The 13,564-nt window shown below is 42.6% G+C and overlaps 1 protein-coding gene across 1 annotated transcript; it reads left to right on the forward strand.

Annotated features, from left to right (window-relative positions):
- Positions 1–3,345: 3,345 nt before the first annotated feature.
- On the forward strand, positions 3,346–8,636 carry tp53inp1 (tumor protein p53 inducible nuclear protein 1). Its single transcript, XM_062464982.1, has 4 exons — positions 3,346–3,548; positions 4,940–5,290; positions 7,501–7,978; positions 8,252–8,636. The coding sequence occupies exons 2-4, from the start codon at positions 5,158–5,160 to the stop codon at positions 8,496–8,498; spliced, it is 858 nt and encodes a 285-aa protein (XP_062320966.1). The 5' UTR covers positions 3,346–3,548; positions 4,940–5,157; the 3' UTR covers positions 8,499–8,636.
- Positions 8,637–13,564: the final 4,928 nt, after the last annotated feature.

The raw sequence follows: 13,564 nt of genomic DNA on the forward strand, positions 1-13,564 counted from the left end.
CTAGAGAGGGATGTCACCCTCCTCCTGTCCTGTATGTGGAGGTCTAGACAACCCTAACCAATGCCATCCCCCTCTGTCTCCTCATAACCATACTGGTGATGCTTTGTTTACGTGAACCTATTCTTTTGTCATGTTTATAAGGCTCAAGGGCTTTTCCCCTGAACCTTCTTTTGTCCCTGCTCTTCTTCTTTACTTCCCCATACATTAGCATTTGTTTTGGGTTTGAAAAGAGCGCTTGGAACTGCATTTGCACTTAAGAAAGTGAGCTAGAGCATTCACTTTTAATATTGAAATGGCGTGCATGCATGTGCATATATATGTATTAATGTATTAGAGAGAGCGAGAGAGGTGCCTGATCATATCCTACAGGTTAAAATATTATTTTTACTGTGAACGTCTTGCACAGTCAGGGTCAGTGTTGCACAGCCAGATCCTGACACAAATATGTTTTATGTTTACAGTGTTTGTACACACATATCATTAATCCTGTCATTGTTTTTTTTTTTTATGTCAAAGACACTTCAGCAAGACAACTTGATTCTCAGAAGACAACAGTTCTTTGGACAATATTTTGAATCACAAGCCATAAAACATTCTTGTTCAGTCTCATTCTAATATGGTTTGCATTCTATTCAAGGTAAAACAACAAAACAGAAACAAACCTCTGAACACGAAAACTGTCTAGCGATTCTTTGACTATGGTAAGGTTTGTGCTGAAACTGGCTTTTTTCTAATGTTACAATGGATTAAATGGAAAGAAATTAGCATATTTTGCAAACCTCACAGTTTGTGAATCCACAGCCCTCTGTTTTTGTAGCCTGGAGGTTCCGTCTTTGCCTGAGTACACAAGCCCCTTCCATCACACAAACTCTTTCTCATGGCCTTTGACCGAGGTTTCCTTTTGTAGGTTATTCTGTGTTTGTGAACCTCCCTGAGGGTTATCAGGGAGTCAGGTGGCTGAGCGGTGAGGGAATCGGGCTAGTAATCCGAAGGTTGCCAGTTCGATTCCTGGTCATGCCAACTGACGTTGTGTCCTTGGGCAAGGCACTTCACCCTACTTGCCTCGGGGGAATGTCCCTGTACTTACTGTAAGTCGCTCTGGATAAGAGCGTCTGCTAAATGACTAAATGTAAATGTTATCACTACCCCCCTCAAAACATATCTTGTGGAAAGACAGATAAGTGGTCAAAATTTCTTAAATCAATTCCCCCCCACACACACACATACACAATATCTACATATCTACATATACGTGGGTCTGTGTTATTACTGATTAAAGATGACTTAAATGATTACTCAACAGTAACACAGTGAGCAGTTATTGACCTTCATTTTGCCATTTAAAGACATTGCGCAAGCATAGCCAGCATTGAAAACAGTCACAAGATTATATAAGGTTGCAGTGTGGTGTAAAGAAATGGACCCTGTATTGTTTATATGCAGTGTGATGTGGTATGATGATGTCCTATTGACAGCACTACATGACACAGAACATTTTGTCCTACACTATGTTACATATTAGAACACCCATTTGAGTAAGGTGACCTGTCACACACACAATGGGCTTACTCATAGTGAATCATATTTGTAGATCTTTTTTTCTTCAGAAACTGAATCTCTATCTTTCTTTACTGAGGGACTTACATGTCTATGGTATACCATAGTCACATTATTTTCCGCTTAAGCTTGACCAAGTTCTCAGTAGATCAAGAACCCACTCAAGGTAAATAAGAGATGATGCAACTGCTGTGGAAAAAGAAGGGAATGGAGTTGATGTTAAAAGCACATCTTATCAGTGATGTTTTACAGTACTTACCACTGCACAGGTGCGGCCTTGTTATTGTTGATTGGAAATGGAAAGGCACAGCCGGCTGAAGACTTTCTCTTCCATGGAGACGTGACATAAGTGTTTGGTTCACACTCTGGCCACTTCTCCCATCTTAGAAGAGGGTGGTTGGAAAATATTTGCCTTCTAGAAAGAGTCTCACTGCGTACACAAACACTAACCACACCACCGTAACCCAGACTCAGGATTGGTGTTACTCCTGCTAACACACCAATATAAGGGCAAGAAGGGCTCTATTCTGGTCAAAACAGCTGACATAGTGCACCACCTACCTGAGCCCACCTCTCTGTTTCCTTCCATTCAACCCATAATGTATTAGCATTGATTTGGGCCAGTTTTTGGTGATTTCATTCTCCCTTTTCACATTTTGACAGGTGCTTTCACACCCCATCACTCTTTTAGCATAGCTCTTTGCCATAACTTATCTTGATTGAAACAGGCTTATGGTTAGGTGTCTCTTTGTCTCTGTATGTGGTTCTTTATCAGTTTTGCAGTAGTTAAAGGCTTTACACTTTCTGAAATCTCAGTATACTGGGAAATGCGGTTTGATTTCTGATTGTGTGTAATGTGTATAGGATTCCATTTCGGCCAGTCCCCCCTCACATCCTTGCCCAGGCTGATGTATAGGGGGTTGGTGCACAGACATTCAGACATTCATTTTTCCTCATTTGCACCTTTTCAGAGAAAAGGGTGTTTTGTTATACCCTCCTTCTGACCTAGATATATTGGAATTGGGTGTTCTGTCATATTTAGACTCTCTCTTTGTTCAGGCTCTTATTGTTTGAAAAGCCACAGAGGCAGTACATTGCAGTGACATTGTTTCCATATCTCATTAGGTAATGGCTGTTGGCCCAGGGGGTATTACATTTTACAATACTTCATTATTATATTGGCAGTGTCATACATACATCCTTGACACTTTTCTGAAGGAAAAGGAAAGCTTGAGTGTAATTACTTGCTGACGCAAAATATATACTATTGTTAAAGCAATGATTGTGTAGTCCATTGTGTTTATATATGAGTGGTTTTAGATATGTGTTACCTGATGTGGGTGAACATTTATTGTTTGTACAAAGTTTGGTTTGGCTATGGAGGCAGCAAAACAGCTAAATATTACAGAAATAACAGAATGTGACAAATGTAAAAAAAAAAATTATCAGCCAAATAAACACTGAGTGACTTCATTATTTACAAACTAAGCAACAAATCCTAAGATCCAGAAAAGAAATATACTTTTTAATCATTATGACCGGAAATGAGTGTACTCAAATATTTTAAATGCGTGTTTTTAGACATAGGCTACGCCTTGTTAAGCAACTCCCAAAGTTAGTGTTTTGCCCAGTCTTGTTTAGTTTTTTTTTTTCTGGAGTGAGTCACGTGCGTTGGTGACAGGAATCACAGGGAACATAGGCATATGATTGGCTCTAGAAGTTAAAATATGACCCTCCCATAGGCTGTCCTTAGCCACGTCACCCGATCAGCTGTTGGTCTTCCACAACAATAACAAAGGAACAGTCTGGACCTCGGAAAGGATCGGAAAGGTAACGAACTAAGTAGCTCCGAATAAGGTCCTTCAACTTAAATTTCTTCTGCGAAGAAAACAATTTTTTGTACTTTCCGAAAAGGAGCAAATCTACCTCAAACTCTTAAGGAGTTTATCGCCAAATATCAGCCCTTTGTTGTTTACACCTCTTTGCCGCAAGTGAGTATTTTGGATCCTTTGTTGTCTCTTGCTTACAAATAAGAGGCTCGTTGTAGGGATAGGCCTACTACCTCTACAGATATTGCTTCTTTTTTACAATATTTGTTAAGATAAAACACATGCACATTTGCAGGATGTGGCCACTTACTGCATCAATAATATATTTTTGCACTGATAATCTAAAGGTCTTAATGTGTTTCGTGGCCTTGTTTAGGCCCTATCGGTAAATACAATTTGCTTCACAATAATTCACATATTTACAACACCCCTACATGTATTCATGTAGAGGGTCAACGTTATTGTAATTTTTTTTATAGGCCTACCTTATTCAACTTTGTTCGTTGAACTAACATGGTCCGCCCAGGGGGTGTAGGGTTACGCTTGAATCTCCTCCCATTGCTACTCTTCTTTACCAACAAATTCTGAACCTAAATTACACCCTACTCCAAAATATGGTTAATTTAGGTCTTGTCATGCTGGCATGCAGCTTATGCTATCGGGTTAGTGTTTGAAACCAATATTACAGAAGACTGATGTTATAACGGTGTAGGGCTACATGTTGACAGCAGGCGATCATTTTTAGCTTAATCTTTAAACTCATTAATCACAAAAAAGCCAACTGGAGGCCAACGTTATAGACACGCGATATATTTTACTTTGCCTCAATGAGGCCAATAGCCTACACACCACTCGTTCCGTTTTTGATGTGCATTTTAATCGCATTAATTTGACGCTTCCATTATCTCTAGTTTATCCAAGCGACCTAGTTGGCAAGCTATGCAAGTAGTCGGAGCGCCAGTTTGTTCTGTGGTTGAACAGGTGCAGGAGATTATAACCGCCCGTTCCTCGGACAAAACGGAAGAGAAAAACCAGCAGAAGGAGGACTTGAGACCGCTCAGACGGCGGCCGAGCTCGATGTGGAACCGGTCTCCATCTCTTTGTTGTAAATTATGTACAATGGCGTAAAATAGGAGTCTGGCTATAAGATCTTAGTGTCTTATAATAATAAAAAAGCCACTTTAAGAAGACAGTTTCTTATGCTCGAATGTCCAAATACAGTTAGGCCTACTGTCTCACTCTGGCAGGGAGGTGAGACTATGAAGGTTCTATTTTAATTATTTGCCTTATATGGAATGTCTGCTGGATAGGCAAATCATATACTCCATTAAGTTGACCCTGTGCAAACAATAGACCTTTGAAGCATCTATAATTTGAAGCCGCTATGTGTGTGCTATCATATAGTATGATACAGAGTCCACGGCCCTTTCTAGAGCAATTTTCATTTGAAATGTACAGTTCAGAATGAGTCATCCTGTCAGCACTGTTCTGACCGTTCTCCTTGTCCTTTCTCCCTCTCCCCATCTCCTGTCTATCTCTCTCTTCCCCTTTAGGGCTTTTTGTACATTTGCACTCGTCGAGGTGAGCCCAGCTCCGAGCGATGTCCGGACCCCCCCCAGCTCCCCTCAGATGATCAAAGACTGTACCTTATTGATGCACTTTAGCGCCCTTCCCTCAGCGCCTTCCCCCTGCAGCTCATGACCAAAGCGCCTGCCCACCCTCAGCCTCACGCCTTTGGCATCCCCTCCGCACCCCTCCGGGAAGCCCCAGGATGTTCCAGAGGTTCGCCAGTGTCCTCTTTGGGGATGATGTGGAGGAAGTGAGCCACCACTGGCCTGGAGAGCAGGGCTTTGGCCAGCCGGAGGGGGATGATGACGAGGAGTGGATTCTTGTGGACTATCTGGGTGAGTCGCATACGCTAGGCTAACTAGTAAACAAGTTAACCAAGCTGGCGTGATGATTAACTTGGTCAAATATTAACTTTGTACAGTAGACTAACAGAAGATGTGAAGGCGTTTAAACAGGTCAATCAATCAACCTGTCAAAGAAAAGGGATACAGATGTAATTATAGGCTAAAAGACATACCAAGCAACTTGCCCTGCAGACAAAACACTGACAAAGAGAGAATGTACACACTGACAAACTTTAAACATTCATTGACGTGAAAACACGTTCCCCTTCCCCCAACAACTCAAAGCCCTTCCTCCAGGATTCTATAGCGGTTTTGGTTCAGCTCAGATGGCTCACCAACATATAGCTTATGTATTTTCTCAGTGTTATATACTTGAGACTGTTCTGTACACTCCCCTGTGTGTCCTCCCACCGGCCCTTCTCATATTCCCTGAGCGTGTGAATATTTCAGGTGTGAAAGCAGCCGGCTGGCCCAGTTATGGAGGGGTTGGTGTGAAGGAGGACGAGGGTGGGAATGGAGGGCATGTAGCGGTTTATGGGCAACAGTGAACCGGAGAACAGGTCAGACAAAAGCAACTAGATGGATCGGGGGCAGAGGGGTGGGGAGTTTTAAAATAGGGCCCGGTAGAGTTACCGTTCCCAAGTGTGAGATGTTTGAGGACACAGCCTAGCAGAACCCCCCCCCCCCCTCCCAGACAACCACATAGAAACTTAGACTGGACTCTGAATGTTTATGAAGGGGACTTTCCCTACCTGATAAGACTGTCTTACACATCCATGCTAGGGTTTCTAATGCAAATCCTGCAAGCAAGTTTACATTATAGAGCCATTGTAAGTGACTATATCATTGATGACTTAATCGTGGATTTTAATATGAATATTTTAATACAGCTTCCGGGCTGTTTGATTCAAACACTCTAGATATTGCTAATGTTTCACTCCTGATATAATTTTAGAAAGGAGTTGTATTTACCTCAGCACTTGCATGTTGCACCATACTTTTGCACTCAGTTTTATCACTAAGTCCACAAGCCCCTTTCCTTAACACACAAACGGTTGTGAGAGGATTACAGGCTAAGTGGCCTTGCTGAGACTATGAGGGGTGTGTAAGCCGTTACAGGGTCCTGCTGGGTCCTCAGCTGCCAAGTGTGCGGCTCATCCCAGAAGCTCTTTGTCAGCACAGAGCAGATTGGTGGCATTGTGGGTAAACAAGATGGCCTCCGGTACTGGCCACACCCAGGAAGAAGGAAGATGTTGATGAGTTAGAAACTGAGGTGGCCTTGATGAGCAAGATTATCCGTGTTCCACACCCAGATTTGCAAATGCACACAGACACACACACAATGGACACGTGTGTGTACATCTTCAAATGTGCACCGTCATTTGAAGACAATGACAGACAACATCCTACTGAAAACACAGACAGCCTCGAGGGGAATCTGTGCGTGCACAGTGGAGTTCAGCTGTTTGTCAAGAGAGATTCAGTACAAAGGCTGAGAGGCAGTAACAAGTCTGCACTTTGTCCTGGAGGGGGGGGGGGGTTGTTTTATAACCAGACATCCCTATTTGATTTCAATTCTGTTTAAGGGCCTGTCATCTATTTTTAGAGTCCAAAGCGCAGTCTGTTGGCTTGACCCGCCGTCTGAGATCAAATTGCTTGTCTGTCATGCTTCCCATATTTTGGCGATTAGTTATAGTAACCAATGCATCACTATCAAGAACACCAATGTTAGAAATGTGGATTTTTTTTTAAGACCCACACTGTGATGGCTACATGCATTCAGTCTAACAAAACGTGCTTTAATTTCAGTGGATTTGTTGTGGAATAGGGGAGCGGGCTCTGGATCGGATTTTGATAACATTTTGGGATATGATTGGTTTTACTTGACATGTGCAATGGTCATAAGCCCTTCCCCCCTACTGATGCACACACACGTAGACAGTAGCACAAACACAGGCGCACACACTGGTTATTTGGGGTCAGGCATGCTATGCTGAACAGGGCTGCATGACACCTCTGTGTCAAGCAAAAACGTTGTTTATGTTTTGATCCACACTTGGTACACTCTCTGACCTGAGCCACAGTGCAGCCTGCAGTCTGCTCAGGGAAATGCAGTCTGTTTTAGAGCACCAGCTTCATTATTTCCTGTGGTAAAAACAAACATCTAACCAAGCCCCTCTCCTCTCCCCTCTGTCCCACAGCCGAGGCCTGCTCTGACCCCTGTGGTGAGGACACCTCCAGCGTCCCCGACCAGGAGGACGATGACGAGGAGGACCTCGTGATGATTCCCTCTCCCGTCGCCAGCTCCCCCGCCCTCTGCACCTCCTTCGACTCCACCTACGAGGCCGACCCCGACAGAGGACTGGAGGCGGGGGAGGGGGGCTTCCTGCACGTAGAGGCGTGCTCCCTGGAGGAGAGCTGGTTCGTCACGCCCCCACCCTGCTTCACCGGGCGGGGCAGCAAGCCCATCCTGCTGGAGACCAGCCCCCTGGAGAACCTGCTGATAGAACACCCCAGCATGTCCGTCTACGCCGCCGCCCGCCACCTCAGCCCCCAGCGCCTCTCCCTCAAGCTGCCATGCTCCCTCAACCTGAGCCTGGACCTCACCCTTCCTCCGGCCAACGCAGCTGCCACGGGCAAGGAGACAGGGCGCCGCACGATGGATACCCCACGCCATAGGTAGGAGATGGCAAACACTTGCTAGCGGTTTGTGTCACTCGGTGCATTTATCTTTCAGGGATGTGTGGCAGGGCTACGCTGAAACACGAGCACTCATTTTCTAGACGTGTAAAGTGTTTTAGTCGTGTATATTTTCGAAATTCCAATGAAAATCTCTACCATTTTGTGAGCGCTGTCCTTCCTTATTTATCAGCCGTAGTCCTGTGATATCCTTTGCGTGGATCCTTGAGCTTCGACTCACCCCTTTCCTCGTGTACCTGTCTCCCCCTGCAGGCCAGACGTGGCAGTGGGCCAGTGTCACGCCACCCTCCACACCACCTGCTACGCCGCCGCCCTCTCCGCCCGCTCCAGCCTCCTCGACCAGGTGCAGCAGGCCGGGCGCCTGGCCCAGAGGGCACAGCCCCTGTCCCGCAACGCCATGCGCCGCCTCAACCTGCTGCGCCAGCCAGGAGGTGGCCGGCAGTCAAAGGCCACGGCCATGTACCTTCACCAGCCGGGCCAGAGGCACCTCAACTACTGAGGACGAGGGGGCCGCTCCCCCCCCGCTCCTCCTCTTTCTCCAACTGTCGCCCCATCCTTCCATCCGTTCAACCCAACTATCGCCCCATCCTTCCATCCATTCACCCAACTATCTGCCCATTCATTCACCCCTTCATTAATCCCTTCATCAATTCAGGTCAACACTGAGCAGGCGAAAGGGGGAAAAGAGTCCCCCTTTCTCTCTCTTCCCTCCACCAATCTGTTCATCCATCCATCTTAAAACATACATACACATGCATACATCTAAGTGTCTCTCTGTTGGAAAATCTGCCTCCAATCTGGAGAAGTGGATGTGATGGCGATGTCTACTTCTCGAACTCCTATTTAGAATCAATGCCGTAGGTCACTTTACTCAACTGCAGGTTCACCATCCCCATGGCAGCCTGAAGAGACTGGTTCAATCCGACTGTACACCTGTGGCTGTGTGATGTCATAGAGTACAAGTATGCAGTCACGGAGTGCTTGTGTGCTGTCGTATAATGATTGTGTGGCGTGATAATGTTTGTGTGCTGCCAGCCTCTCACAGTGTGGTTGTGTGATGTAATGATTATATCATTGAGTGGTTGTGCGCTGTCATAGAGTTCTGATGTCTGAGCTTTGTTATTTAAAATATTGTGTCTCATGTCCCTCCAATAAGTTACACACCACAATGGCCTCTCATTTTCCTGGGACGGAGAGCATATTTTGACAAACGAAATGAAGAAACTGAATGATAAAAGGATTTAATTTTGACTTCGGAATGACTTCACAGATCGCACCAACTTACTTTTTGAAATCAGCAATCCCCTCCCATAGCTATGGGTGAACTTGCCTTTGACTTTGTAATTCAGTACTTTTACAATATTTTTCAAGAAAATTACGTTGAAATACTGGGTTGAATATCACTAAACGCCTTGTTTTAATGGTAGAAGTAATTAAATAAATAAATGTATAAAAAAAGTCCAAAATATTTTTTAAAAGTAAAAAACATATATTACATATCAGTATGAAGTTATGTGCGTATGTTATCTTGTGTAGGGATGTTTGTAAGCAAAGGCTTAACTATATGATAGTGTGTGATTTGTTGCATGTTTGTACAGTTGTCTTAGTGTCAAGATGGTGAAAAAGAAAATGGAAAAAAGTGTTTTTTTTGTTGTTATTTTGGTATCTTGTTATTATGTTTGTTCTAAATCTGCAGTCTTTCTCTCAGGGTCATAACCAATCACCTTTACACTTTACTAAAATGCAGATTACTTGATGACTGTCTTTGTGCATACTGGAGACCTTCCAAATTGTGCTTTGCTTTGTGGAACTGTTTGTTATCCATGATTGATAGAATAATGACTCAAATGAAAATTGCTTTTTAACATTTGTCCTAGGACTGTGAAAATGAATTATTACTCTCTCAATCGACTGTTAACACCCACATAGATGGAGTGAAACTGTTAAGTCTTTTTTCAAATTTGTTTATATATTTTTTTCTCTGTGTACTCTGTAGCTATTTTGTTTCATCCTAGTTACACATAACTTAGTAATACTTGTATTAGTAATACTTGTATTAATTATCAGAATATTTAAACCAAAAAGTAGCAGCAATCTCTAACTTTGCAGTAGCTAATATTACGGATGTTTCTTTTTTATTCGTTTTTAAAACGTGTTTTGAATGGAGATTGTACTGAGATATCCGTTTGTGAAACCAGGAATGTGTGCCAGCAAAGTACAGGCCACCACAACTCCTGAGAACACACACGTATGTAAGGCTCTTTCAAGGAACAAATGTTCCTTACTCTTCAGTTCAATTCAAGTCATTTATATATGACCCAATTTGCATACTATTCTTTGTACTCTGTGGTTATAGTTAGAGGGATAAAGTACTCTAGTAGACTCAGATGTTTTCAGTATGATTGCATAGATAGATAACTATTGATTGTCATGCATCAAGAAAGCACTAACATGTTTTTGTTTTTTTCTTCACTTTGTATTATAATTTGTTGTTGTTGTTAATGTATCTTGTGTGTTTTTAATTTGAAAAGTAAAGTGAATTAAGAATAGCTTTTGTATTTGGTTTATCTTATGTTTATTTTCTCAGTTAGAAAATATCTCAGCTAACAAAATGGTTCCTGTTCAGCAAGTTTGATTTTTTTTTTCATTGTTGTGACACGGGCAATAGGACGAAGGGAATGGAGGAGAACAGTCTTCTCAATAACAATACGTGAACGCTGGAAGGAGCCATTTTGTTCCAGTTTCTTGGCTGTCTGTCTCAGCTCATGATGATTATGATAATAACAGGGATTTGTATATTTTTAGTTTTTAGTTTAAATGTTTGCCTTGAATTTGTTGTGGATCACGTGCCTTCCAGGTTAAACATTACAATGACAATGCATTGATGAAGAACTTGAACTATTGTCTAAGGGGACAAATTAACAAAAGCAAATCAACTATGCACCACTGGAGGTAGCTTCTAATCTCTCTGTGAACCACCCATGTACAACTTGTATACAAAGATGTAGCAAACCCGTTTTTTTCTCGTTTTTTTGTTGTTGGAAGAATAATTGATGGCATTTTTTTTCACAAAGTGTTAGATTTTGCTTTTATTTTATTGGAGTAATACAGCACTTTGCCAAAAAAGTGTAGAAATTGTTGGGTTAACTATTATTTATCGACATAACAGACTTCTCAACTGTTTGTATTTTGGACACATGACAGATCTATTCACACTGTTGTTTTGCTCAAAACAAATTGATAACCAGAATGTGGTTGTTTATTTAGAAACTGTAATGCTTCAAACATAATATGTTATAATGATGATGTGCTCCACAGTCTACAATAAATGTTTTCATACACTCTCATACTGTCTGTTGTAACTGGTTGGTCAAAGATGTGGTGTGTCCAAGTTGCATATATTTTGACATATCTTCCCCTTTTATTGAATAGAAATAATGTGGAAATTGCATTATTTGGATTCCAGAAACAATTGTTGGTAACATTAAATGTTTCACAAATGTACTGTATTGTCATCTCCTTACACTAGAACTTTGTAATTCAGAAGATGATTTACTATACAGTAGGCCTACTGTTCTACTGTCAGAAACTAGATTACCTATTTTAGGAGCAAAGTTCATGTAGGCCATTCATTTAGATTTTACAATGAAAGGAGTCTGTGCCTTTAAGAATATGATTTTTAGAATTTGATTCAATGTATGACTTTTTTATTTATTTGGCTATTGTTTGGTATTTAACACAGTGCAGTACTCATACACTGTTTTGTGGAGAAACATAACTGCCCATTTATTTGTATGTAAACTAGTCTACTAAGTCAAGGAGTGTTTGTCTGAGCTGGTCTCTTCTTCACTCTTCTTCAGTCTGTTCAGCTGACCTGCCACCTCACTGGCTCTGCCCTCCACATGCTGCACAGCACTCTGGGACAGGCTGAGAGAGAGAAGGGGGAGGGGGAGGGGGAAAGGGAAAAAAATCTGTGTTTGTCAGCAAGAGTGTATAGTGGGACAAGTATTGGAGTAGTAGATATACATTTAATGTCTTTAAAAGGTCAGATGAAACCGTTCCTGGTTCTGTTTACTCTGTATCTGCTCAGGGGTTGGATACTGACAGAGATATGAAAAAATAACTGTTGTTGACAGCTAACTGAATTTTCTACAAATCAATACCATTCATGAGTCTTAAGTAGAGAGAGAAGAAACCCAGAAGACAGAAGACTACAGGCAGAGCTGAAAGGCAATCTTACTTGGACACAACTAGAGGTAGCTTACTTGATATCGGCAATAGGCCCTATTGGTAGATTTTGGCAATTTGAGATACTTTAGAAAACTGGGCAGTAACAGGGATGATAATGGCAAAACCTTGACTGACGTGTGGCTGGAGCCCTGCCTCTGTCGTTGGCTCTCTCTCTTAGGACACAGTGGATCTAAAGGACCTGTTTAGGCTGCGCAGTCAGACACGCCTCCTTGAAACAGGAGGGCTCAGAAGGCAGTGACAGCGGCAGGGCTCCAGCCACACGTCAGTCAAGGCACCTGGCAGCAGGGGGAGCAAGAGAACAGCCAGCCAGAGTGAAGGAGGAGAGCCCAGCTCAGCCAAACGCTCACGCACATGAAACAACTAATACACAGAGCTGGGAGCAAGAATTCTGTCTCTTGAATTTGTGAATCCACACAAGGAGATGCAAGAAATATGATCAACACTTCATTGCGCAGGCACAGGTACACACAAACAAACCCTCAAAATTAAATTGTGTCTGTTCCGCTATATTTGGTTCCTCATTATTGTTTTAATTACTAATGATAAAATATGGCATCAGCCTGCTCTGAATTAGACTTCAATCTTATCTGTTGATAAAGAATAATGTAGTTATAAAAGGCTTTGTCAAAATACACAGATTTAATTTTTCATAGAACAGTGATGCATAGTTCAGATGCATCGTGGTCTAATCTGCAGGGCTGAAAGGAAGACAATTAAAAACAGCTGCTACTTCAACAGTATAATATTTATTTCTGTAGGTATTGTCATGAAAGTCTTGAAGTAATCAACCCCAGGATGGGTGCCACGGTAGCTCACTGAATAAGTGCATGTACCTTGTAGGCTGAGGCCTTACTGCAGGCCCTTTGCTCCATGTCATCACCTCTCTCTCTCCCCTACATTTACTGTCCCTCTACACCGTCTCTATGAAAAATGATGAAAGCAGAAATGCCCCCCCACCAAAAAAATGAAAAAAGATGTACATATAAATACCATAACCCATGTATAGAGAGAGAAATCAACCCCATATATGATGTAGCCAGAACAACAGTGGAGATGGTTGTGGACTTCAGAAGGAATACAGCCCCACTCACCCCCATCGCCCTGTGCGACTCCCCTGTCAACACTGTGGAGTCCTTCCGCTTCCTGGGCACTATCCTCTCCCAGGACCTCAAGTGGGAACTGAACATCAGCTCCCTCACCAAGAAAGCACAACAGAGGATGTACTTCCTACGGCAGCTGAAGAAATTCAACCTGCCAAAGACAATGATGGTGCACTTCTACACAGCCATCATTGAGTCAATTTCAATTTATTTT

This window comes from Osmerus eperlanus, chromosome 7 (assembly GCF_963692335.1).
Source record: "Osmerus eperlanus chromosome 7, fOsmEpe2.1, whole genome shotgun sequence".
NCBI lineage: Eukaryota > Metazoa > Chordata > Actinopteri > Osmeriformes > Osmeridae > Osmerus > Osmerus eperlanus.

Bases quoted from the DNA above. Each gene is read 5' to 3' on its own strand.
- tp53inp1 (XM_062464982.1), top strand. From the start codon at position 5,158: ATGTTCCAGAGGTTCGCCAGTGTCCTCTTTGGGGATGATGTGGAGGAA. The intron at 5,291-7,500 runs GTGAGTCGCATA...TCTGTCCCACAG, and splicing joins GATTCTTGTGGACTATCTGG to CCGAGGCCTGCTCTGACCCC. The intron at 7,979-8,251 runs GTAGGAGATGGC...CTCCCCCTGCAG, and splicing joins ATGGATACCCCACGCCATAG to GCCAGACGTGGCAGTGGGCC.